The sequence below is a fragment of the Furipterus horrens genome, unplaced genomic scaffold (assembly GCF_987537825.1).
Source record: "Furipterus horrens unplaced genomic scaffold, mFurHor1.1.pri manual_scaffold_4, whole genome shotgun sequence".
Taxonomy (NCBI): Eukaryota; Metazoa; Chordata; class Mammalia; order Chiroptera; family Furipteridae; genus Furipterus; species Furipterus horrens.
In genome coordinates this window covers 163,293,337-163,320,807 of record NW_028327174.1, presented here as the reverse complement: position 1 = coordinate 163,320,807, position 27,471 = coordinate 163,293,337, and the positions used below count along the sequence as shown (strand labels likewise).

General features: G+C 39.4%; 1 protein-coding gene across 1 annotated transcript in view; it reads left to right on the top strand.

Moving 5' to 3' along the window:
* The first annotated feature begins 3,732 nt into the window (after positions 1–3,732).
* The window catches only part of GNAQ (G protein subunit alpha q), a 259,198-nt gene continuing 235,459 nt past the window's right edge, over positions 3,733–27,471 (top strand). The window contains exon 1 of the mRNA XM_090274194.1: positions 3,733–4,243. Within this exon, the coding sequence (XP_090130320.1) occupies positions 4,108–4,243 (136 nt within the window). The 5' untranslated portion in view covers positions 3,733–4,107. The remainder of the gene's footprint in view (positions 4,244–27,471) is intronic.

Below are 27,471 nucleotides of genomic sequence, written 5' to 3'. Positions count from 1 at the left end.
CTTTCTTCTGAACTCCTAGCAATCCTTTCTCTATACTGTACATTAGCAGCAAGTGCTTCTCATTTCTTGTTGTTTATTCTTTTATGCATGTGGACTGTCTGCCCAAATAGATTATTAAGCCTTTAAGGGCTTGTATGCCTCTGGCATCTGGCACAGTGCACTGCCTGGGACAGGCAGTCTGTGAGTGTGTTTGTTGTTGATGGAGGTTCTGGTATCCATTTGTTTATTCAGCACTTACTGTCTGTTCCAGGATAGCCACTCTTTTAGGTGTCCTGAAAACAGTTATGAAAAGGGAGGTCTGTACTCTCAAGCATCTGCTAATGGAGAGAGAGAGAGAGAGAGAGAGAGAGAGAGAGAGAGAGAGAGAGAGAGAGAGAGAGAGAATAGACAATTACAATGATGTGGTGTGGTGTGTGCTGTGACACAGCCAGGCTAAGTAGTAACTAGAAACAGGAGAAGTGCAGGTTTTTCCTTTCCCAGGAACTCCCTCTATAAGAGCGCAACCTTTTCACTCCAAGAGACTAAACTATGCCTCTGACTGGTTTTCCTTTTCCAGGTCCCAAAGGACAGGGTGATCTGATTATGGGGGTAGGGTCTAAGGAGACCACAGAAGAGGTGATAGTCTTCCCATGTTCCTCTGGCCTTCACTGTTCAAGCTGCTAGAATTTTGTGGTTTGCTTTTCAGCTATCTAGAAATTGCCCTTGAATTCTCAGAATGGTTTATCATCTCACTCTCTTTTTGGGGTGATTTGGACTTACTGATTTACTTTTTAGTGGTAAGATGCACCCAAATGTCCTCTTTCCTGTGAAGTCTTCTCCAGTTTTCTAGAACAGAACGAATTATTCCTTCCTTTTTATACCTTTAGATGGTTATTTCTATCCTGATTTAATACAGATGGATTTCATTTTGTCTTTTGTTACAGCTGTTCACAGCAACACATCGGTGTAAGACTATATACCTATTGAGGGCAAGGATCATACTGTATTCGTATTAGTTTCACTCTTTTCCTGCACTTTCATCTTATTTACAAATAGGAAGCAATAAATAAATGTTTGTTGACTTAAGGAACTAGGACTTTGTAACATCCATGTTTTAGTTGCATATTTTTAAAGAGTATTTGCCTCTAGAACATGATCAACAACTTCAGTAGTTTCTACATGGATTTTGCTTGACTTAGGTTGTATGAATATTTGCTTGGCAAATGCTTTCCAGATATATATGCAAAGATTCCCATGTTCCAGCCCAGATCTCAGCCCAGATTCGGAATTTTCTTTTCCTGTTTCCTTCTTGACACCATATATGACTTATTGCTGTAGTGCGATGGCTTTCTTTCCTGATTTCATCCCAATATTTGAAAGAATATCTTCCTATTGATTTGTCTTATCCACTCAAATATATACTAAATGCCAAGGAGTGTCCCTGATGCTTGGGACTCAGGGGTGACAAAACAGACTTTGATTATATCTACAGTGGATTGAAACAGTTTAATTCCTTTCCTCAAAAAATAGGTCAATTCAGTTAAAATGGATTGATTACCTGGTACCTTGACACACAGTCTGAGCCACATTCTCCAGAATCTCAGAGGACTCCTGGCTAGGAAAGCCAAACACTTGAATCTTTCTAACTGTCACTTGACTTTCTGGTCTTTTGTATCTTTATGAAACTCATTTATATACATATATTAGAGGATGCAAATTTATAATTAAGTCCCCCCCCCGAAGCTATTTAAAATTTCTGCATATTGAATTTCAATCTTTAATTTCATTAGTCACTTAATTTTAAATTTTAATTTCACAGCAAGTCTAGAGGCTTTCTGTAGGCATTCACATGAAGGGAGTGAAGTTTGTCCTTGCTGTTTACTTGCCCAAGGTGAAATTTAATCGTTTTCTAGGCTAAATATCTTTTTAGAAAGAGAGCCTGAAAGATAGATCTTATGTCTTTATGACTTGTTTTATGTAAGTCCTGAGAGAGAGAGAGAGAGAGAAAGGAGTCAAAGGGTGGAGGTAATGGCAAATGAGAGAAGGTAGTCACACACCTGTCATCCAAGAACCCCTATGTGGGTTCTTGACCTGTAAGCAATAGCACAGTCGTGACCTCACTTTACACTCTGGATCGGCAGCAAGTTGCAGCAGAAACATCTCAAAGAAAACATGAAATATTAAAAAGGGATTCCCTTCATAAAATACAATTTATGCTCAAGATCTCAGGTTCCATTAACGCAGGGAGCAATATGAGTTTTGACCTCTCATAGCTATTAGCCCAAATAAAACCTGAATGAGCAGAGATCTGGGGGTCCATTTTTCAGTCCTATATCACAGCAAAACAGGCAAACAACATTCTTAAGTAAACTGCCCCAATCAGAAGTGGAAAAACAAAATATTAGAATAAAATTTTGCTGGGCGATTTTGGTTTTCCCATTTATCTATTTTACTCTATTGCTTTTTTTCCCACATTATTTTGCATTTTCCCAACAGTCACCCATGATTCAGTCTCCGTCCAGAAGGATAAATTGATTACTTGGCTGTTAAATATCGTGTATCCTTTCATTGGCGAGAGAATATGTAAAAAACTAAACAAACCGTAAAAAACCCCACGGCGTGAAAAGTTGGAAGCTATCAGAAGCTCTTGGAAAGTTGGGCAGCTTCACTTTTCTGCTCAGGATTTAGGTTTGTATGTCCAGTAACTCTGTGGACAGTTTTGCCAATAAGTTCCCTCCGCCCCCCATCCCAAACCTATGACAATTGCTTCTCTTGCCCAGTCGCACTCCAGGATTGAGTGTATCTTATTTTCCACGATTGAACTGGGGTCAGAGGTGACGCGAGATACTTTCTAACCGAATGGCGTTTTAGAAACAGGAAAGGGAAAAAATACAGAAGTGGCTGCGGAGTGGTTCCGCGAGCAGATAGGCGCTGTCCGGAAGCCGGGGGGCACGAGCGCTGCAGCCGGCTGCCGAGAGCCTGACGGCAGTGGTGCCAGGGGTTCGCGGGGCCGAATCCCGTGGCTTCTCGGACGGCCGAGGCCGCGGTCTGGGGCTGGTGGGCTGAAAAGCACTTAGGAGCCGCCATATTTCTGCTTTACCACTCCCGGCGGCCGGCTGGCAGCGGCAGGTTTGCGGAGGCCCCGGCTATGCCCGGGCAACACGGCCCCGCCCCCTGCAGAGGCGACCGTGACCGCTGCACCCGCGGGCCCCGCAGAGGGCGCGGGAGCGAGAGGCGCCCATAGAGCCGGAGGGGGCGGCCCAGTCCGGGAGCGGCGCGGGCTGGGCGAGAGCTGCACAGGGAGGCGCGCGCGGGCGGCTGCGAGCCCAGGAGAGCCTTCCAGGAGGGGCCGGGCGGCACCGCCTCCCTGCTCCCTCCTCCTCTTCCACCACCTCCTCCTCCTCCTGCCGCCTCCCTCTCCCTCCCGGATCTGTGCTCCAGTTCAGAGAAAGAAGAAAATGTGTGTGTGTGGCGAGGGGGAGGGCAAGCACTGAGCAGCCGCTCCGCGCCTGGCAATCGGGGCCGGGGGTGGGCGCCTGGCGGAGGTGGAGGCGGAGGCAGAGGAGTGCGCGGCGTCCGGGCGGGCGGTGGGCGCGGGCAAGGCCGAGGGCGCCCGGGAGCCGTGTCAGGAGGCGGCGAGGAGCGGGCGCGCCAGGCGCAGGGAGCCGTCGGCGGCCGCTCTCTGCGGAAACGCCCCGGTGGATGTGCTCTCGTCGCCCGGTGCAGGGCTTAGGGGATCCTCGGCGGCGGCGGCGGCGGCGGCGCTGGGGGCGAGGCGGGCCGCCCTTTGCCGGGGAAGGAAGCCCGGGCGTCTGAGCGAGGCCAGGCGCAGCGGCCTTTCCTCGTGCGCCCCCCGAACCAGCGCCCGCGGCCGCCTCCCGCGCCCGCCTCGTTCAGTTCCTGCCGGCGGCCCCAGCCGTCTGCTCTTGCCTCACCCCCGGCCCACCTGGTGGCCCCGGCCCTGGCCGCGGCTGCCGCGGCGGTTCCCAGAGCTCGTCCCTGACGCGCGCCCGGGCGACGGGGCCTCTGCGGCCACCGCTGCCTCGGGGGAGCGAGGGCGGGAGGGCGTGTGTGCGCGCCTGTGAGCAGGGGGTGCCGGCTGGGCTGCATCGGAGGCACTTTGGAAGAATGACTCTGGAGTCCATCATGGCGTGCTGCCTGAGCGAGGAGGCCAAGGAAGCCCGGCGGATCAACGACGAGATTGAGCGGCAGCTCCGCAGGGACAAGCGGGACGCCCGCCGGGAGCTTAAGCTGCTGCTGCTCGGTGAGTACCGCCTGGGGCCGGCTGCCGCAGGCCCTGTCGCCGGTCTTCGACGCTGCCCACCCGCCAACCCTCGGCTCCCGGGGCAGTTGCCCTCCGTGGCCCTCGCCCCCGGGAGTCCGAGGCTGGTCATTTTCCTCCCCGGGCGCGCCCCGGTCACTACCCGCACTCGTTCAGGCGCGCGCGCCCGCGTACACACACGCGCGCCCACGCGCACGGTGGTCGGGCTGCCCTACCCCGGGCCTAGGCGTGTGCCTTTGGGTATCCCTTAGGGCCGTTCATTTGGGGTGCGCCTTTATCTGCTGTGCATCAGCTAAATGGCAAATCACTTGATGGGGGCAAGCGCGGGGACGTGGGAAAGGTGAACAGAGGGGTTGAACTACAAGTGTGGTGGTCGCGGCGCCCTGTGGGGTGGTGTAGTGGGGAGCTGTGTGAGTGTGTGTAGCCTGAGGGTGCGAGCAGTCTGGGCACGTTGGGGGATGGCTGTGGCGGGGTGGCCTGTGTGCAGCCATTGTCAGTGCGTTCTGAGGTCCGGAGAGAATGGTCGAACGGTAGGCAGACTCCATCACTGCTGAATTCTCCGAAGAGTGATGAGGAGGGGGAGCCCAGTGGTCGGCCCTCCAAAGAAAGGAGGCTTATGTATTCGGGGGGCGGGGAGGCAAGCCCAAATGTGTCACGCAAGTGCTGTTCTCTAGCCACCTGATCACCGGAAGGAGGGACCTTAGAAGAGTTTCTTGACCGGTGGATGGTGACAGGCGTGCTTCTTGTCTGCACCATTCCTTCCAGCTTAAGATGTGGGATAGGTGAGCGCTGTGCTGTGTGGTTGTTGACAGCGACGGGTATCTTTTGTTTAACGAGGCAACCCAGATGTAGGCCTGTATTCACAATAGTTACTACTGAAAACCAGTGCAGCCTCTCAGTTACTCTCATGGAAACAAATAAAAACCTTTTGTTGAAAACGGACAGTATTTCAGTATCTTGGGAATCTGGACTAGGAGGAAAAGGGGAAGTGTACAGCAAAAATTTCTCTTTAATCTCTTAAGAAAAACAACTCAACATTCTTCCTTAACACTAAGTTAGTAAGAAAATGCTTGTTCGCAATTCGGAATTCTGTTGATTATTATCTCTTAAGAGAATGTTCAGAATCAACGATTGGGGTTCACATACAAGCCAGAAAGCCATAACTCTGAGCTGTTGTGGTAGGAAGAATAAACAGCTTTGCAGTTACAGGCCTGAAAAATGCCTACATTTGTGTCCAGGATATTTGCGCGTGTAATATGTTTCTTGTACATTTCTGTAAGAAAATAGTGTATTGTCAGTTCGGACTTGAGAAGCATTCGTCTTTTTTTTTTTTTTTATCTTGAGCGTTCTATCTCTTGGTTCAAGGAACCAGTTGCCTTTTGGACTGAACTACCTTGTGCGGGATCATTTACAAGCAGGAACAAAATATAATGATCACAAATAGTTACAAATGGTGAATTCACATGCCCTGCTTTATGTCTTCATTGTGAAATCAGATTAGATAAATGCGCACATTTATGAACGGAAGGCAAAGCACTGGATAACAGAGTGGGCTTTAGGACATGAAGCCAGGGGTGGGGAAGTGCAATGGGAAAATGAGATCTTTTTAATTTTTTAATTCTCCTTTTGGGCTATTTCAAATGGCTGAAAACAGGTAGTTGAATGTTTTCTGAATTCTCACGGTTGAGAAGAAAATACGGCAAGAAAAATGTATACAACGTTTCTGTGCAGGATTAAGGGGAAATCATATATTTTAGAGAGCCTTAAAAACTGTTTTCTTGTTCTTTTTCTCTGTTTACAGTCTTGGCTTGTTTCTGTCTCTCTGAATCAGGCGTTTGAGGTCTCTCAAGCCAGGCCTATTGCCTGAAATGTGACAGCTCTGGGTTCCTAGCAGCTAGTTCTGAGTTAGAGCCAAGGGGGTTTGTCTGTCTGCGGGCCTAGGAGGACTTTTGGGGAAATACACATATATGGTCGCTTAATTACATACTGTGTATTTTAATAGCATACTGTGTTTTAAAAAATGAACTTAGAGATAGGAAAAAGATTAAAGTAAAACAATTTCACTGCTAAAGTAGTGGTAGTGTGGAGAATTTTCTTTTTCTCTTGTTAGATACTGAGTAGGGTTACTTGAGTAGAGTTTAATACAGCTCCACCCCAGCCCCCTAATATGGCCTATTAGAAGTGGTAGAAAATGTGACTTTTGTTTAGTACTTATATTTAATAGTAATGTTTAAAAATTATACAACTTTCTGTTAGAAGTGTGATGCCTAGACATCATGTAAGATTTGCTACAGCTTCATGTTCTAGGTATGTTGCTTTTGTAACAACTTCCACAGTAGCTACACTATTAATGTAGTAAATGCTATATGCTAAATGCGGGTTTGTGTGTGTGGATGGGCATGTGATTGATATCACGATTTTTTCAGTCCAGGAGAGAAATGATAGTTAATCTGAACAAGGGATAGTACTGGGGAGGAGTTCCCATTGAGGAACTTATGACCTGCTGCTTTCATGAGTCTTGATATTCCTTCATTCATTTAAATGACACCGATCCAAAGGATGTTATAGGTGTATCATTTCACAGTTTAAAGGGTCACCAATAACTTCTAACTAGCTTATTGAAATTGAGGATTTACCTTTATATTTAAATAAAATTCCTGACATAATTTTAATGGAAATTGATTTATTTGTCAGGAGACCCTTGAATTTGTTCACATAATTATTTAATTTTGTATATTAATAGACTTGAGAAATTATTGTACAAAGGGAAAATAGTGGTTATCTGCCTAGATGAAAGGATGGCAATAGAATTTGGGCTATTTTGATTCATATCCAGCAATTATGCCAATGTGTTCCCAATTCTGCAATACTGACATATTTTTGGTTTTTATTCTTTAAAAAAAATGAACTCAGAAACCTACTATTATAAAATACAATATTTAATTCTGAATTCTTGTTTCCCTTCACTTATTCATTCTCTAAATTCATTTTTATTAGTGTTTATTTTCTTTGGCACCTTTGAAAACTATATTCTATGCATGTATGCAAGAGAATACTTTAACTTGGTTGAAATTTTTACATGCTTTCTAGGTGTAAAGAACATTATATTTTCTTTAATTGATTAATATTCATGAATATTAACTACTTCTATTGGTGGTACGTAGGTCACACTATATATCAATAACATCAGTGTCTTTAAGACCATATAAAAGAAGTGACTTTGAATGTCTGCTTCTAGACGGATACTCATGCTGAATTTTTTTTCAATTTCTTGAAGATACATTTTTTTCCTATTTATCTGTTCTGATTTTACATGTTTTTGAAATCTTTATTCTTCAGATCTTAATCACCCAATAGGAAGATTTATCAAACATATTTATTTCTTGGATTCCACCTTTTCAAAACAGGCATAGTAGAGGCCAGTCTTAGATAGAAGAATATATGTTCTTGATTTTCTAAGTGAATTACAGGTGTGATGGTAGATTTTCTTTCTATTATAGACTAGAAGCTTCTGAAGGTAGGGATTGGGTCTCCATTGGTCACTGTTAAATCCCAGTTTCTAGCACAGTATCTGACTTGCATAGAGTTCTCTCAATAAGTATTTGTTGAATGAGTAAATTTACTTATGATCCTCCTGATCGAAATTGGGACCGTAAAATAATGAATATATTATAGAGACATGGGAATATGTAGTGTTTTCAATTTGTGGTAGATACATGATCTTTAAAAAAAAATTGTATGTAACTCTTTGAGCAAATTGAATACAAATGCATTCCAGGATAGGAAGTGTTAATGTAAAATGTAACATCATGTATCAAACCAGTGTGCTACAGTTCTGTGCTGGGTTCATCTGGGAATGACACCAGTCATGGTTTAAATATGAAAGTTTAAAGAAAAGAAAAGAAAAAAAAACAAAAAACCATTCCACATCTTGATTACTTTTTGTTGTGTAGAAGCCAGTTTAACCGTATCTCCTCTGGCCATACACTTTTCTCCATCATACACTTGTCAAGAGTATGGGTGGTGACTGAACAGATTTTTAAGATTTACTTGTCAATGACATGAGAACCACAAATATTGAATACAGATCTTTAGGAATTTCAGGTGAAACATTTTAAATTTGAGAGGTACACATATGTATTGAAAACTGTACCGAGCAAGAAGGGACATAGAAGCCTGGGAATGCTCTGACCAATTTAGAATGTACGGAGAGTTCCTTCCACAGGTCTGAATAAAAGCACCCTTCCCACTGCCGCTGGAGGGAGAATGGGGATGTTGATTGCCTGAATTAACCTGGAGGCTTGGTGGCTGTCTAGGATGAGTATACAGAACCACTAAATGAAAGCACCCCTCTAAGCAGCCCTAATAACAGCATCTCTTTGGAAATACCAAAATGTGGTGTTTATGAAGCTGCTTTAAGACCAAATCAGTTTTATTTTTGCTACTCTTTGAGATTTCAAGTGTTGAATATGTTTCTAAATGTCAGGATTTATTTGGACTCATTTCCTCTTCTATCTTTCTTCCTTTTTTTTTTCCTAAAGTACATATTGTTTATATCTGAAGAGTGAAGTAGGAGCATCCCTCATACAAATAAAAACTAGTTGACTTATAACAAAGCCTTTCAGAATAAGATTTTTGCATTGAACCATGTGAATTCATTGTCTAGAGCTGCCATATTAACTATCAATCCCTGTATTATTTCTTTTTATGGGAATCTTGGCACAAATTAAAACCCTACTGAACAGTGAAATTATCTCACCTATATCTCTTCAAATATTTTTATGTATGTTTAGAAAAGAAAAGTGGGAGAATAATTTAGTAGCCATTTTGCTTATTACAAATAAGTTTGATAGCTTCTTTTTCATTAAAGAAAAAAAAAAAAAACCCAGCTACACTTTATAAGAGATGGCTTATGTTCAATTTTTAGAGATGCCTACTAAATGTAGTTATTATTTTATTACAGATGAGAACTTAAAAACCTGAAACAGTTTTTTTTTTTTTTTTTTTTTTGTGGTTGTGAGGCTCTGTGCTATGCTAAACTTAGCAGAAAAAAAGGAACAGATTTTTTTCTTCATGATCCAGGCAAACTTATACTTGAAAAGAAATGAAGGCAGTTTTCCAAGGATGATTTTATTCCAGCATTTATATTAATTTTTCTTTAAGAAGAGGTTGTTAATTCTGTTGATCTTAATGGGAATGTTGACTGGGTATAGTAGAGAGAAAGTAGGGAGTTCAAAGGGCACCTCTTGGAAGAGAGAGGAGCCATTTTAAGAAGGTTAAGCTTGCTTTCTCCCTAAGAACCCAGCGGGAATCTGTTTCCTCCAAACTGTGTCTTGAGTTGAGGGGAATACAAGTATTTGTAGCAACAATTTTAAAGTCTAATTTCCTAGTTGAAGGGGAGGGCAGTGACATTTTTCAAAAGGAAACTTTTATCATGGCTTTTAAGTCAATGTTAAGATTTTTGCAGAATTAATCCTAGGGAAGTGTGAAATAGCAATAGAAGGTAAAATGTGTGATTGTTGGTAATTAAATCTGTGGCAATAACTGACTGCAGTAAATAGTGAATGTTTTCTCTTGTTCTGCCGAATGGAGTAACATTAAAGAAAAAGCTATCATCAGGCCCAAACACTTATTTTGTGTGAACAGCTGTTACTAATAAAATTATGGGAAGTTGTTTGACAGTCACCTTTGATTTGTTACGTTACTGATATGTAAAAATCTGTCTGATTTCTCAGCTAACATGCACTATAAAAGAAAAAAAGAGACCTAAACATGGTGTTGGAAATGAGTTCATAAATTCTAGGTGGTCATGAATCTAGACTTTGCAAACAAAAGCAAACATCCGTGTGTGTTGCGTTGCTGAGAACCAAAAACTGAATTCGCTAAATACTTCTGTAATTGACCCTTACACCTAGCAGTGATTTCAGAAATCAAGGCAGAATATTTTGTTAAAAGCCTTTATGATTCAATTTTAAGAACAAAATGAGTATTATTTAAAAGTAAAGTTAAACACTTGCCAATTATTGAAAAATAAACATTTCCTCTAAATTTTTTGAAAACCAGGCATACCATAAAAAAGACAGTTGCACACAGAATGCTGATCAAATGAACAAATATTAAGCACCTATTATGTTCAAGATCATGTGCTATATGAGGCACTCTTTATTTCTTATTTGCCAACAGGAAAGGCTACAAGCACTTGTCACATTTCTTGTTGTTTCACAGTTGACGCCCTCGGACTGACATGTACTTCTGAGTATTATTATCCTTCCTGGCTTTGGCTTTTCTACTGGCTCTTAATACAAAGAAAATGACAAAATAATCTGAAGGCCATTGTAGAAGATTTCCGGGGATTACACAACTGGGGAAAGCAGATGATCTTAAGAATTTGAACTTCTGAGTTATATATGTATTATTTCCTTGGAGCATATACATTTTTCCCTTTAGGAGAAACTGTTAAACCCTTGCCTGCCCCTCTAATTTAGATTGGTAACTCCATGGGGGCCAATGATAGTGGCTCTTTTTTCTTTGTATCTCAATGTAGCACAGCGCCCGGTTGGATTTACAAATATTCTGTTGTCAGTAATTGGGGCTTCTATAGGGCATAGGAGAGTGGGGGCAGGTGGGCAGCTGGATTCCTCAAAGAAAGTAGAGCAGATGGAAGAAGTGAATTTAAATTTTTCGCTTTCTTCTAGTGGATATTATCCGTATGTTCTTTGCTTGCCACTCCTGTTTGCTGTTTTGTGGGCCACCTGGGGCACAGTGAAAGGAATTCTGCTTTAAAGATGAAATTAAAGTGCTCTTTGTCTCCTTGCCTGCTTCTCATTCATTCTCCAGCGAGAATGATTCATTTGAACATTCTTACATTGTTTCGGGTTGAAAAGCCAGTAGCATTTATCAAGCCGTTTGAATTGAATGGAAAATTGTAACACACACCAGGTCCTTTGAAGTTTGAAAATTCCACACACCTTTATTACAAAATTAAACCGTATGATTGCTTTAGAAACAAAATATTTGTTTCACGGAAGTATGTAATGGATTGTGGTGTGGTGAGGAACTAGAATGTTATTAGTGCCATTAAATTCCTGACACCTCACAGATGGGAACAATAATTGATCCACAAATTAAAAAGAGCTAGAGTGAGACTTTTTGGCTCTGTTGTAGGAAGTGCATAGTGATGTTTAAGAAAGATATTCATGTTTCTTTCTAAGAGAAAGCCTTGTGTTTTTCCCTTTGGAGGACCAAAATCATGAATAAATTGCCTCTTCCAGAATTTGACTCTTTTGATCCTATCACTTGCTAAAAAATTTAAATAGAATGTTTCCTTTGCTGCTTTTATATTTTAAGAACTTTTCTCACCCTTTCATTTTTCTTGTTTCTTTTTTTACATTTTCTTCTGCTTAAGAGGCAGCAGGGTGATAGATGGCATCTTCCACGTATTTATTTCCTGGTAACTGCAGCTGACTGTGGGTTGTTTCTAGAGAGAAATGCCGCGGTGTCTTGCCCACCCATTATTCAGTCTTCTACTTGCTGCAGCGCACCCCCCCCCCCATCCTTCTGTGCGAGTACTACCCACCCTTTTACTCTCTCATCACAGCTTCCTTAAACACATGCTAGGAGGGTTCCTTGGATTCTCTGGTGTGCACATTTCTTTAAGATTTAGGGAACTTCCAAGTTGGTGTTCTTTTTTTTTTTTTTAATTGTTTTTTATTACATCAAGTTGGTGCTTCTTTCAAACATCATGGAGCTGCACTGGTGATAGGGGATATTGGGGGCTTTTAATACATTGAAAAAGAAAGACACCTGTGAATGCGCTTTTGAGAGATGATTAACTTCCTTTCACAACACTTTGGTGTGGAAAACAAAGTACGTTGACATCGAATAAAATGTAATGTTCTCCTTTCTTTTTCACAGGGCGGGGACTTGAGATGGCTCAGGATTACTGTCAGAGCCAGTGCTACATACTCTGTCGCGGGCCACTGGGTTTCAAAATAGGATGGCAGTGCATTTGCTAGAAGGGGGAAAGTGCTGAAGGCCTGTGTTGAGTAATAGTGCAGGTTCCTCACTGAGTGATTTAGAAGTCCCCATCTCAGTGGCTTAAGAGCCTTAAAACATCTAATTGTATTTTCGCACAGAGAGTTAGGGAAGAAGACATCAGGGGCCTTTCCTTTTGTTGTGCACAATCTGAGTAGGCTTTTTTGGTTTGTTTTTTAAAAATTATTCTTGTATTTTATTTACTTATTTTTAAAGAATTTATTTATTTTTTAGAGAGAGGGGAAGGGAGGGAGACAGAGGAAGAGAAACATCCACGTGAGAGAGAAACATTGATCAGTTGCCTCTTGGGTGCACCCTGACCCGGGACCAACCAGCACTCCATGCGAGTGCCCTGACCTGGAATTGAACCCAGCGATGTTTCGTCTTTCCAGATGATGCCCAACCAACTGAACCACACTGGTCAGGGTGTGTTTTATTTATTTATTTTCCATCAGGATACAATGATATTTTCTATCCATGTGAATTGATCTTTTAGGACCTAGGCTCTTCAGAGCTCCTGAGTTATATCATAAGTTTTTCGCTTTTTTTTTTCCTGCACATGGTAAAGGCAGTTTTCCTTTTGTCCTAAAGAGCTGACCCATTTCCTGTAACTTGTTCTAATAATACAAGATGACTTTAATTCTTGTTCCTAGTTTGCCCTTAAAAGAATGCCAGGGTGGTTGTTAAGTGTTTTAACTCTTGTCACTCTTAACTGTTTTGATAGAGTATTTTTGAAAATTGATAAATCATGCAGACGTGGCAGACTGTCTTTGTGAAAGTTTATTCGGCTAAATAATCAAGTACTCCTTATGGCTCTACATAGTGGTTTAGGTATGTGTATTTTTTTTCTAAAACCTGTAACTGAAAGGTGGTTAAGGACTCCTGCCCTACCTCCTCTAATGGGAGGGTGTTTAGTTTGTTTGTTCCCTTACTGTTTCTATAGAAACTTGTTGAATGAAGCGCCTGGAGCAAATCTAAGGGCCATTTGAACTGTGGAACTTTCTCTGCTTCCCCTCTGCTGCACTGGCCATCTGGGCCAAATGCTGCCCAAACTCAGCCCTGGATGAGGGGCCTGAGCCCAGGCCCTCTCCACAAGTGATGAGATGTCCAAGGAGGCGTTGTCGGGGCTGGTGGGCCCCTCCTAGACTCCTCCCTCTCCTCTCTTTTCCTTTGGGAATAACTTGGGTGCCTTGAATGCAGCTCCCAGCACCCTGGGAAAGGAAGATGAGGAGGGCTGAGTGGGGAGGAGGCATCAGTGAGTCTGTCCAGAGTTGCCCCTCCCTCCGCCCGGCATTCTGCTGATAGTTTCACTGCTTTTACAGGGAATGGTATCAAATGCCTCCTGTCCTATCAGCGTGGGTCTCTTGCTTCCTGCAGGAAGGGCAACATCCTGGGAGGCACAGAGGCGGAGCCAGGGAGGCTCAGTGTTCCAGCGCTGCCCTGCTGGGGCCCGGGGGTTTTCTTAGATACCCTAGGCAGCTACCTGTGACTCACCACTACTTTTTATTTTTCTGCTTCATTGGGGTTTAAGCAATACGTTACATGTACTTATAAAGAATCTCCGCTTTCCAGGCTATTTCTGTCAGTTTCAGTGAGAGCAGGTTGGCCATTTGGGTCTGGGCACTGTGAATGCCTCATAGCCCTTATGGGAGCAAATCTGGGGGCACATCTGGGGATGGCTTTGTATTTGGAGCCAGTAGGCCCTTATCCAGGATCTTCCAGGAAAGATTTAGAATTAAACCTTGGATAGATCATTTGTGTCCATTTCTTCTTTTATTACTGTGCCCATTTTTTTTCCCTTGGGGCTTTCATTCAAACCAGAAAAACATAATGTCGAACACATGCATAACATAAGGAATGTTTATACTTTTTTTGTTTGCAAATATATCTGTGAGTGTGTATGTGATATGTGTGTGTGTGTATTTTATTTTTTTTTTTTGGTTGCTGTGGCCTCTGAACTGCCCTCAGTTGTTAGGGCCATGGTCAGAGAACTTTAAGAAAGCAACTGCCTGTACCTCTTATCTGCATTTTGGAGAAGGGGCTCTATGACCAAAGAAGGAACAGCTAGACTCTTAAGCCTGCTCTTTCTGAAAGAGCTACACTGTTACAAGACCCAGTTCTCCTGGAGGTGCCAGGCAGGCATTTGGCATTCTTTGACCCCTACTTTGCTCCTGGCGCATGGCCTTCTCATTATCTTATCGGCTTCAGGCTCACTTACCTTGATTTCAGATTTGGAGTTGGGCAGGTGCAGGGGGAAAGGAGACCAGTCACAGGCAAAGGAGAGTTGTGGGGGATCTGGTGGGGCTTGGCAGGGCAGAGGGGGTTGTTCTAGTATGGTGAGGCAGCCAGATCTTCACTAGGCTCTGGGGGGAAGGAAAGGAGAGTACAGGAGAGGTGCCCTGTGTGTTGGCTTGTGTCTTTGATTAGGAAGCTCCAGGCCGTGCAGCTTCCTTCTGTAAGGCCACTGCTCTACTGAATTTCTTTATCATTGTCACATCGACTCTGCCCTTCTTCTCCTTCCTCTCCCAGATCTAGGGTTGGGAGATGAGTGAGTGTAGAAGCTTGGGTTAAGTGGGAGGAGTTTTGTTGCATATACTCCTGTTCTTTTGTTCCTGGAGGTTGTTTGATACATTAAGCCCAGATAACATGTCAAGCAGTGAAAAAAGCCACTTACATATTAAAAAGAAAATTTACAACATGATTCCATGCTTCTTTTTTCCCCCGTCAGTTCTTTAAGGTGATGGAAGTGCATCTATTACTGGATTGAAAACTCTCCTAATCTGGTGATAGGTTATTAGAATATCTCTGGAATGATCCTTGTCTAGGAAGTCTGCTTGCATCTGGCTTCTTCCTTCTACAGTAGAGCGCCTTCCAGTTGCCCAGGGCAGAGTAGATAAGTAGTACTGTGAGATATTCTTGACAAGTGGAGTTATACCCAGGTGAGATATGTATTGTAATACAGGCATACGTTGGAGATATTGTGGGTTTGGTTCTAGGCCAAACTGCAATAAGCGAGTCTTGCTGGTGGTGGAGGGTCTTGCCTTCAATTTGTAAAAAAATGCAGCATCTGTGAAGCGCAGTAAAATGAAGTGCAGTAAAATGCGGTGTGCCTGTTTAGAAGTAATTTTAATTTTTAGCTGCGAAAGGCCGCTGTCTGTTGGTTTTGTTCCCTTATGAGCTGTTCACTTTCTGGACTATCATATTCAAGCCCAGGGAGTGGACTTTTTCCTCTCCTCAGATTATTCAAGGTCCCAAAGCCCACTTTCAATTATGAACAGCATTTGAAATGGGCTACATTTGTCCATGGTAGAATTGACTTAAGATGATCTCTTGACTTGTAATGTAGGTGAATATATTTTGGATAATTTGAATAATTCTGAATAATTTGAGAGCAGAGGTAGGGAGTACTGAAGCAAAAGATCCTTGAAATCAATCTCTATTTTTATTCCCAATCATTTTCTAACGCGTCAAGAACTAATGAATTACCATAATGCTTGCTCCTCTTGGAGCCAAGCTTGGATCAGACACAGATCTGGAGATGCAAGGTCCGTGATGTGTTCAAGGCTTAATGAATGGGGTGTCCTGTGAACATTCTAGCCTCTCCTGTTTGTTAGGTCATCACCTGAGATGTTATTCAGAGCACATTAGAAGTAACCCAAAAATGCTGGGCACATAGAATCTCTTATAATGATGAGTCCCATAAGTTTCCACCTTATGTGAGAGAGGTTACTAACCTGTATATTGCTTGATCAGTTTTGGGTAAATACTTTGTACTTGCCTCTCCATGTAATTCTTGGCAAAAAGTTGCATTTTAATGGAGGAACTCATAGGCCTTCATTAATATTTCTTTAGGGAAATCTCGACTCCAAATATATTTTCATGAAAGTCACCAGCTATGTCCTATGAGAAACACTTTTTCTTTAGGGCTTTCCACATCAGGCCATGCTCACTGTGGGAACAGAGGTTCTTGTCTAGGGTTTTTCTAAATCCCTAGAGTCTCTCTGTGAATTGCTACTCAAATTACAATGGAGTCTTCCCAGAATTAATCAAAGCATTGCGCCTCCCTAATTCTGAATCACAGGATCACATGATTTATTTTTTTCTATAAAAAATTCTCTTATATATAATGTATCTTCAGGCAGTATGCTACTGCTGAATTTACTTTGTATTTTTTTATTCTCTTTTTGGAATGAAATAAGGAAGAACGTTTCAGATATATATCCTCTGGTCATAAGGTTTAACAGGCAAAGTTTGAGTCAAGAAGTATTTATATTCTTGCACTTAAGAGTTTTCTTAAATTCTCAAGAAATACTTACATATTGTTTTCCTGTTAGCCTTTGAAAGCGTGACAGCCCATTCTGTTAAAAACTGTTTTTTTTCAGTGATTTTGAAAATTTACAAATGATGTAATGGTTTTTTTTAATACAAAGTTTGAAAAAGATTTAAAACTTACTCATAAATTTATCTAAACTATACTAATCTAATCTAAGAAACATGATTTTTTTGCATGTTCCTTTATAGTCTTTTATTTTTATGTATCTTACCCAGGTGTGATCATACCATACAGTTTAACATTAAGTGATAAATATTTTCTATGTGGCTAAATAGACTTCATGTTAATATGTAGAATTGCTATATAGTATTCTATTAAAGCGTATATATTATTTTGTGTGCATGCTCTCTCTCTCTCTGGACATTTAGGTTTGTCCTAATGTTTCTGTTTTCAAAATAATGCTGTGATGAAGTTTCTGGTGGAGATAGCATTTTTAAAACACACACACACACACGCTTTTGTTAAAATAGATTAATAGGCATATTGTTTCTAGGTAGAGGATATGAAAATTTTATGACTCTTGATTCTAGCACATGAAAAAAATTTCTGAAATGATTGTATGCATTTTGCAATTTCATGAGCATTAATGTGAGAGTATCAATGTTTGGCAAAATGATACACAATTATAAATTGGCATTTATTTGATTACTGGTGAGAATAATCATTCTCCCATATGTTTGTTTCTACTTGAATTTCTTATTTTGTAAGTTGTCTCTACATTTCCTTTGCCTATTTATGAACTCTGAACATACAAATAAAATTAACCTTTTAAAAAAAATATTTACTGCAAATAACTTAAACCCAGTCTGTTGTTTTTATTTTTCTCTGTTTGGTATTATTTAATACAGAAGTTTTTAATTACTTTGAAACCAAATCATTTGTTAGTCTTTTGCTATTATGTTTTAAAATAAAAATCTTAATCTGCTTTATATACTACATGAAAGCCAGATTTACTGCTGTTGTTATGGGTAAAACTAGATTGAATGTAGTGTTTACATATCACTGTTGTATGAATTATTTTTTCAGAATGAAAATGAAATACACATAAAAGATTGCACTATTACAGATTGTAGCACATGCTGTTCTGTATGTAACTGGTCTTTTTATGTCCAGTGATATGTAATGGATATCTTGTTAGTTAATACAGTCAAACCTTGGTTCTTGAACAATCTTGATTCTCGACCAAGTTCATGGAAAAAATGTCTCAGTTGTCTAACAAAACTTTGAGTCTCAATTCTCTACCCCACAACTGTTTCATGCTGGTACCTGTATGATCAGTCACGTGTCTCTTAGGCGACATAGAAAGGAGATTCGGGTTTTGAACGAATTGCTTCTTGAGCAGTTTTCCAGAATGAATTAAGTTTGAGAATCAAGATTCCACTCTGTAAATCTCTTAGATCACATTTTTGGCTTTTTAGTGTTCAGTGTATTTTTGTTTCATTGTATTTTGACTCATACAGTGGTATGCTCATGAAAGCCAATTGTATACATTTCTTCTCAACTTTGCATTTAATGACTTCATTTTGGTGGCTTGAGATCAGCCATCACAAGAGTACTTACACCACAGAAATTGGCAAATGCTACAAATCAAGGCCCCCTCAACCCTGCCCCGCCACAGAACTAGTTGTTAAGTATTTGCTGGCATACGGCCATTTATACCTGATCCCTACTGATGGATATTTATACCTGATCCCTACTGATTCCATTAAAAAATTATAATCAGTGTTATAGTGAAAATCATGGGGAATACATTTTTATATTCTCACATAATTGCCCTTTCAGCCAAGGTGCTCAGAGTTGGGTCATCAGCCAAGTGATAGGCTTATTTTAAATTTTGATGCACATGACCACTTTGCCTTTCAGGAAGGTTGTATTGGTTTACTTTCCCACTTCCAATTTATGTTAGTGACTGTTCTGGTACATCTCAGGTATCATTATGGTTGTGTGAGTCAAATGGGGACCAAAAAAAGATCTTGTATTTATATACATTGTATTGAATTAAATTTATTATACAGTCTTTCTTTTCTAAATTGTATATTTACAAAAATTGATTAAAATACTTCAATTTATTAATTTAGGTAGATGTTCTAAAACTCACTTTTAGCTTAAATTTGATTAACTTAGACATTCTAGAAAATTGTCTATTTTATCTATGGAAGAAGGGAGTGTCCTAGGATGAACATTTTCAAGGGGAAAAGAAAGTGGAAACAATAAGATTATATGACAAGTTTGGATATGTGCAAAATTGTACCAAAACACAAAATTTTTAATTGTGATGAAGTCCAATTTATTCATTTTTTCTTTCATTGCTTGTGCTTTTGGTGTCATAGATAAGAAACCGCTGGTAAATACAAGGCCACAAAGATTTGCTTCCATGCTTTCTTTGAAGACTTATAGTTCTAGGTCATATATCAAGTTAGGCCTTAGGTCTGGTTTGAGTTGATTTTTATGTATGGTGTGAGGTAGGTCTTTGACTTCATTCTTTTACAAGTGGGTATCTGGTTGTTGCAGCATCATTTGTTGAAAAGACATATTCTTTTCCTGTGAATAGTTTTGACACCATTATTATTAATTGTTTTTTGCCTTATCTTTATTACTTTTTTTTGTAATTTTCTAGTTTATTTAGTGGTACTTTTTCTATTTTCTTGAATTAAAATTCTTGGATTATGGATAGTAATGTTTTCTTGATTTGAACTAAAAGTGTTTCAAGCTTTGAATGTTTTTACTTGTTGCTGTGTAGTGCTCATATCATTCTCTTACAGACATTCTAAAATTACAAGTTTTCGATCTCTGAACCAGGGTTAAGGTAGTTTAAAATTTTCCAGGTCCGATTGTTTTGAGCCTTGTTTTTTATTCCTAGTCTTACATGACTTTGACAGGAGAATGTGGCCTGAAACATTTTTACTTCTTACAATTTATTGTACTCTAATATAGAGTCAATTTTTGTTCCGTGGATATATAAAATATGTATGTATAGATAATAAAACATAAACATATGTGTATTGTTTAATTTTTATTGCCATATTTGGGGTGAATCTCTTTCATATTGTGATTCTGCCAAGTGATGAGAATTGAGCTGAAGCCTTCCGTAGCTCTAGTGTTTATGACATGTTCTCCTGGTTCCAGAAATGTGTGCTTTATGTATGTAAGTACTCTTTTTTGTGGTACCTAAAAAACACCCATGAGAATTAAATCTTCATCTTTATAAAATAACTTTTTGTGTAAGTTAATGTTATTTTATACCTTGAATTCAGTTTTGTTGGGTATTAATATGGTTGTTTTGTTTCCATTTGCTTCTCCATGTATTTTTAACTCTTCTTAATCTCTTTGTTATTGCTCCTCAGAGTTTGTTTGTTTTAACCTCAGCTTGAGAGGTTTTTTTATTTTTATATTTTTTATTTTTGCATCTGAGTTCTGTCTTTGGATTTTTTTACTGATTTCTGGCAGCTCTCCCCCTTCTCCATTTCTTTCTCCTGCCTCTCCCCCTCTCTTTCTTTTGCTATTCGGTTTGTATTGGATTTTTTTTGTTATGTTTTCACTCCTGAAAATTAGAAAGCTGTGTAATCTGCCTTTAATTTTCGGTTGGTAGTCTACATAACTTTTAGTAGTAGTCTTCTGGTTATGTTTCTCAGTATATTGGCTTCAGAGGTGAAGTAGTATTTATTGTGTCCCTCCCATGTACAGTGAAGAAATTTGTTCACCTGTTACCAGGGTTGAGAAATATATATATATATATATTTTAGCGGGTTGGGGCACTTTAAAAGAGTCTGATGGTAAATATTTTTCGCTTTTCAGGCCATATGATCTCTTTTGCAACTGCTCACTTCTGCCGAAAACACTTTGTTTATGAATGAGTGTGGCTATGTTCAAATAAAATTTTATTTACGAAAATGGGCAGTAAGCTGGATTTGTCACTCTGGCTACAGTTTACCAGCCCCTCATTTATATTACTTCCATTCTCTGCTCTTTCTGCTATTTTATTTGTATATTCTCTTTTTTTTTTTTAACTCCTATTATAGACAAGTTAGTGATGCCAGACTCAAACTGGTTCTCTACATCTTAATGGCTAGTAATAATATTAACACATTTTATTTTATACCTATATTTTATTTTGCTCAACAGTCTTCTCTGAGACAACCCTGAATGTATGAATGAAAAAACTCTCATAAGCAGAATATAAACTTGTCTAGGGCTAGGGACATTTTCCTGAAGGTTCAAGTCTATCCATGTAACTTAACTGAAGGTCACTGAAAGGCTAAACATATAGAAAACTGAAGTTATCTTAGCTTGAATTTAAAAAGGATACTGTGTCAGATGGAATGAGAGTTCTACATAGTAGTCAAGACTGTTTTCATCCTCATTGTTTTAATCCACATTTTGTCTGTTCTGCTCCCCTCAATTATAGCTTCCTGACTGTTCAGATTTTATGTGTGTGCTCTGATAATCTTAGAACAATTTGCTTTTCTCCTTCCATGTGCATTCCCCTTCGTCAGTGTTTTCTGTTCATCTTTGTTAGCATAAAGTTAGCACTTGATCTTCCAGTGCATGTGCTCTTCAACATTTCAAAAATGATTCTGTAGTTTTGCAAAGTTTATACATAGAATTAATTTACTTTCACACTTTTCAAAACTTTTTATCCTTTGATTTCATATTCCATACCCGAGATAATCACAGGGTATCATTTGTAGTTAAGCCTAAAAGAATTCATTTGAGTGTTATTTTTGTTGTGTATTGCTTATTTATTATTCAGCTTTCTTTCAGAAATCTTAGCATTTATCTATATTTGTATCTGCAGTTAAAACAACATATTTAGTATTAATTCTGTGTTTTAATAAATGCCTAAAACCATCTATTCTCTCAGTTTCTTTAAATGTATAGTTTTATTGATTTTCATTCACTTATGAGTTAATTGGATTGTACCTTCAGATAGATTTTTCTTAAAAGGTCTTTGGATGATATATTTTCTGAATTCTTGTGTGTTTGAGAATATTTTTCTGTGGCATTTACATATTAACAACTTACACGGGTATAGAATTCTTGCGTTACAACTCTTCCATCCACATTGCTTGCCTCATGTGGATGTTTTTCCATTGTTTCCTGACATCTAAATTTGATGAGAAGTCTGCAGTCAGCCAGAATATTTTTTTCTTTGTGATTTGCTGCTGCTTTTTTTTTGTATGTTTGTTTGTTTGTTGGGGGAAGTTTAATAATTTTACCAAGTTATGCTTCAATGTTTTCTACTTTTTATTATTTATCCTAAAACACTCCACATTCCATCTGTATATCTAGTCTTTTATTTTAAAGATTTCCCCCAACTTATCATTGAATATTTTCTCTGTTCCAGGAGAATTTTTTTCTTCGTTAGGCATACCAATTATTCACATACTGTATTTCTCTTGCTTCTCTACCAAAGCTGTCAGCTTCCCTCTAATTTTTTCATTTCTCTGTTCTTTTCCTTTTGTGATTTGATCTGAATTTTTATCTGAACCATTGATTTGGCAGTGGTTGACATATAAATGTCAAGTACTAACAACTATGTTTTGAATCACTGATGTGCCTGGTATATGATTTTGATGCTTCAAATTTATTTAGTTATTTACTTATTTTAAAGATTTTATTTTTAATAGAGGGGAAAGGAGGAAGAAAGAGAGGGCTCAAATTTATTTTTAAGTCCTGCTGTATCATTGTTTTTATTTTCTTAGCTCTGACAGTTTCTTTACTCTTTTTTAATATCCTATTTTAAATGTCCACATTTTCTTAAATTTTCTTGATAGCACAGAACAATTATACTCTTATCTTTTCTTCTGTTTCCTAGAATAAATCTTTCAAAGTTCTCTTCATTTTCTTTTTTGCATGTTCTGTGCCCTGTCTTCATATTTTCTTAGGAATGTTCCAAATTTTGTCTGGCCCTACTGTTTGTCCAAAAATAGTGTGGGTGGAATCTCATTGACTTCCTTCCCTGTTTGTCTTGGGTCTGTCTGTGTTTCCCCCTTAGCGCTTGAGCTGGAGAGCTGGAAGATGATGGTATATATTCTGTGTTTAGCTCTTTAGTTGTCTGAGCAGGGTGGTAGGGAGGGCTCCCTGGCAGTGGGTAGCTTCAGAGCTTTGCTGCTGCTCTTGTACTTTATAACCAGTTCCATTTGTTCCTCCTCTTTTGGGTGAGCCAGGCACTTTGTTGAGAAGTCATTCAGAATGGTGCCTTGCTGTTGATGGGATTTTTGTTCTGCGCATGTATTGGGTATATTTCTCTGTATTTTTAGACCACTTGGCAAAATTGGCATACTTTCAGCCCTCCACCCTCCCTGGTCAGGAAAAACTGGGGTCAGTTGGCTGTCTTGTTTCTTTTTAGCCCCTCAACTGCTGGTACAGGTAGGAATTAAGTTCCAAAATGATGTAGCTTGCTCTTCCAAGTTGAGGAGTACCAGGAAATCTTTCAGAACCTTTGCCACTTGCTTCCCTCAACACTGTGCAGTTTATACAGACAGAAGAGCCTGCACAGGCCCCCTGCAGATTCTCTGTTTGGTCTATTTGTATTGTTTCTGTTCTCTAAGTCCTTTGCTATTATTAATGTAGATGAGGAGGGTTTTTTTCTCTTCCCCCCCATTTTTGTACATTTTGAAAGATAGAAAGGAAGTTGTTATTGTTGTCAGTTTTTTTGTGTGTATGTGTGTGTGTGTGTGTTTTTAGAGCACTTTGCCTTTCCAGGAAGTCTGCTTTATGAGTCTTGATGACTATAATAAACACATGTGAAGTCTTTCATAGAGCGTTGTAATTATAGAATCACAGTTAAGAGTGTGCTTTAAAGTCCAAGCTTGCACCTCATGCTTGAGCTACCTCTATAACATTCCCTGTTTTATTGCTAGTTTTTTTCCCCATCTACATTCAGTGGTGGGAACATCATCCCCCAAGAAGAATTAATTTTCTCTGGTCATCGATTTTTGTTAGAAATGTTTTATATATCAAGCTAAAATCTGTCCTGAAACTATTTTCAGATTGCATCCCTTGGCGACAGTGGGAGTCTGGAACCCAAATCTGCTTTTCCAAATACCTGAAGCTGGCCTCATGACATGCCTGAGGGTTGCTTTCTTTATGTGAAACATTATGCATTCTTTCCATCATTTCTCATATGGCAGGTATAAAATCTTGTCCTGTGTCCTCTTGTTTTCTTTTTTAAAAAAAAACGCCCATAATGGGACCCAACACTCGAGGTACGGTTTAATGAAATCGCAGTAGGTAGTATTTCCGCATTGTCTCCTGAACTAAGATACACGAAACTCCAGAACTCTGTGTCTTAATAAATCATCCCAAGAAATATAGCAATTTTGAGGGCTCCTGTAATTTTCTCTACCAGTGCCTTGATTGTTCTTACTTATTTTTAATAGAGTACTACATTACCAGCCTTGTTTCTGACCTATGGCTATTTATGATCTGCATACAGTCCTCTGCATTTTTGCATTTCCCTTTATCATGAATTTGCATGGATTTTTTTTTTTTTTTTTAATTGCTGAGAGAACTTATTCTTATTAAACTTCATCCTGATTCTTTGGAAACATCCTTCCAAGGTCAAGATCATTTAAACTTTTTTTCCCAAACTTCTGGCATTTGTAATCCTACTCATTTATCCTCAGAGGAAAGTTAGGTGAACCTATTCCTATATTACAATAAGATTCCACAGTCCATTATTTAATATGAATCTCCAGTTGATTCCAAGTCCTTGGTTATTACTTTGTTTACTTATCTAGCATATATAAAGCCAAAAATATACTGCCTGAATTTGAACTCAATATTTAATTTGTGTTGGTATAAAAGGGAAAAGAGGAATCAATCAAGAGAAGGCACATCTACTCTTTCTTCCTCAAGTGTGGCCTGGTCTCCCATCATAAAAGGAAATCAGGTTGCCTTGCCTGAGTAGGTCTCTCACACATCACAGCCTTTTAGGGGAATGGGTGAGGTGGTAGTACCCCTGATGTTGCACATTGTGGGTAGTCTGTTTTAATCTCTCCTTACATCTTTTTAGGTTGTCAACCAGTTTATAATGGCCATGATCATTAAGAAGGGAAGCATCATTTTCTATTCCTTCTCCTCTGTGAGTTCTAATTTCCATGCAGGAAAAAAAGACTGTCTTTGGGGAAGCACGTTTCATTCTGTTTAATCTCTCTCTCTCTCTTTTTGTTCCCCAATAAGGCAAGTGGTTCTTAAAGAGAGAAAACCAACTTTATTGGTATCCCCTGCTTTTCGAAAGCTTGTGTTACGGCACTTTGCTTTTATGAAAGACCTATGTTAGTACCTGTTTTCGCTAACGGTAGAAATCCAAAGAGGATTGTTGCTTTTATGAAGAAAGATGAAAAGCGAAAACAGTGTTCAGCGTTTGTTTGGCAGCCAGCCGAGCCATGTAGAGACAGCGTGCACCCCAGCAGCGAGGCTGGTCCCGTCAAGCTCCTTCCCTGGAACCCCAGTCGGCATCAAGCCTCGCAGCTTTGAATTGTGTCTGTGCTTTATTTCCATTTATTTTGTGCATTAATTAGCAAGATGTGTCCCAAGGTATCAGAAGAACCTAAGAGAGCATGTAAGGTGTTATGCTTAGCGTAAAACTGGACATAATTAAGTGTTTTGATTATGGTCGGTAAAATAAAGATATTGTGTGTGTGTTGAATTCTGGGTCTGGGAATGCTCAGAATTTGTTCCATATAAATGAATGGTAACTGCTTCTTTGCTTGACACCATTTTGGCTTATGAAAGGTTTTTGAGTTTCACTTTGTTGGAAAAATGGACTCATTGCTTGTAAGCAGTACTATCAGAAGTTTATTTTTTCATTAATTTGGTAATTTACCAGAATGTGTTCTATTCTAGCCCCAATTATTATAGCCTGTTGAAATGCCTGTGGTCATTTTTGTTTCCTTCTCTCTTACTCATGAGAATTATTCTAAAAAAATTTTTTTGGCTTTTTAAACCTATGTTTTAAAATTGTGCTATACCTGGATTTACAACAACTGTCATAAATCTAGTTATGGTTAACAGGATATTACATACCTTTCTGGAGATTTCAGCCTTGCAAGCCAAACCTGACTGCATATGTATAAATTGTGGCCATGTTCCAAGACGTGTGGCCTCTCCCAAGGCAAGGGCTGCGTGTAGAAACATCCCCAGTTCACCCAAGTGCAGCTTTAGGAACTGCCTCCTTATAAGTGTTGTGCTTCCTCTGTAATTTCAACGGTCAAGATTCCTTTTAAGAAAAAATGTGGTTATGCTGACATTTACTTTGAGCAAATGAAGCATACCTCATATCTGTTGAAACTGAAATAATAATGCATGGCAACTTTAGTGCTTTTTCCAACCCTCTTTGTAAGTTCTTGCATATAAATTTACAGAACCCACGGTAAATCAGATGGTGCAGAGGCTGTTTGATATTTTTTTCCCTGTCTCCCCTGTTTTCTAGTGGGTGGCTTGCTTGAGCAAGGGAATGCAGTAATAAACTTATCAGCATCAGAATCTGTATTTATACCCTTGTATTCTTTTATTTAAAATTAAATATTCCGGACTGAAGGTTTTCATTTTCATAAGTGTTCTTTGTTTGCAAAAGACCGAAACAAAACGTCTTTTGGATTGCTCTATACTGTGCTTTGAAGTGTTCTTTTCCAGCTAAAAATGAAAGATAAGGAACAAATATGAGCCCTAATTTTTTTTTGGCATGTTTCTTTCATTTTAGTCCCTGAATGATAAATAGTTGAGAGACAACTTCACTTATCTTGAAAACATAGACTTAGTTTCTGTACCAGGGCTTTTTAGGGACAAATGCATTCTGGCCTCTGAATGTAAAATCAACCCTGACTACACAGCAGAGAGAATGTGCATTGGTTAGGTACTCTGGCAAAGGCGAACAATCCAGGTTGCAAAACATTTGGCTTCTCTGTCATTTTCATGAGGAACAGGAACATCACAGGCAGCAAAGCTAAACCTCACTAACAAAGAATGAAATTTACTCCTGGCAGGCCAAGAAATTCATCCATTCACCTCATGTGATCTCTTACCCCATCCAACAAAGGCCATATCTCTGAGGTTAAGTAAATTGTATGTTACATCGCAAAAATCATCTTGTGAGCTGGAAGGGGAACCTCAAACCTGCCAATATTTGTTAGTGTGTATGGTTTTAAGTTAGCATGTACATATGTAAACATCTCAACTTCCATCATAACTTTGCAATTTACAAAAGGCATATTTCAGGAGACCTTCAGATAAGTGTTGTTTTTGAAAGCATGATAAAATGAAAGGGGAAAAGCATATCCCAGTTTAAGTGATGCATTGGAATGTTTTAGTCCTGAGATTTCAGGTGATTTATTGTTTTGGCAGTACCAATCATACACATGCTGAGAACAGATGGGGGAGCAATAGTAAGTTTATTCCTTATTGTCTGGTAGAGATTTTCCCTCTAAGATTTTTTTGTTTGAAATGTAATATATTTGGGGGGGAGGTTGGTTCCCTATCTTTTTGGAAGAAGATAATCCTAATGAGTTGGGATCTTGTGGGGACAGGAGTTATATATAATATTTTTTTATTCACATAATTGCATCCAATTAGAAGTGTGTGATTACATTTTTTATTTATACACATATAATGGATTTATTTATATCATACTACTTCCTGTAATTAGCTGACAGGTTAGGAACATTTGTCCAACTAAAACTGGCGTGTGTATCTATATCCTTATATTTAATATACCCAACCTCCCCAAACTTCCCAAATACCTCTTTGGGATACTTTGCCTCTGCTAAGTAGCCAGAGTTTTAAATCAATAGCCTGATTAGAACTAAAGCTCCAAGAATGCATTTGTGACCCTGTGCGGGAA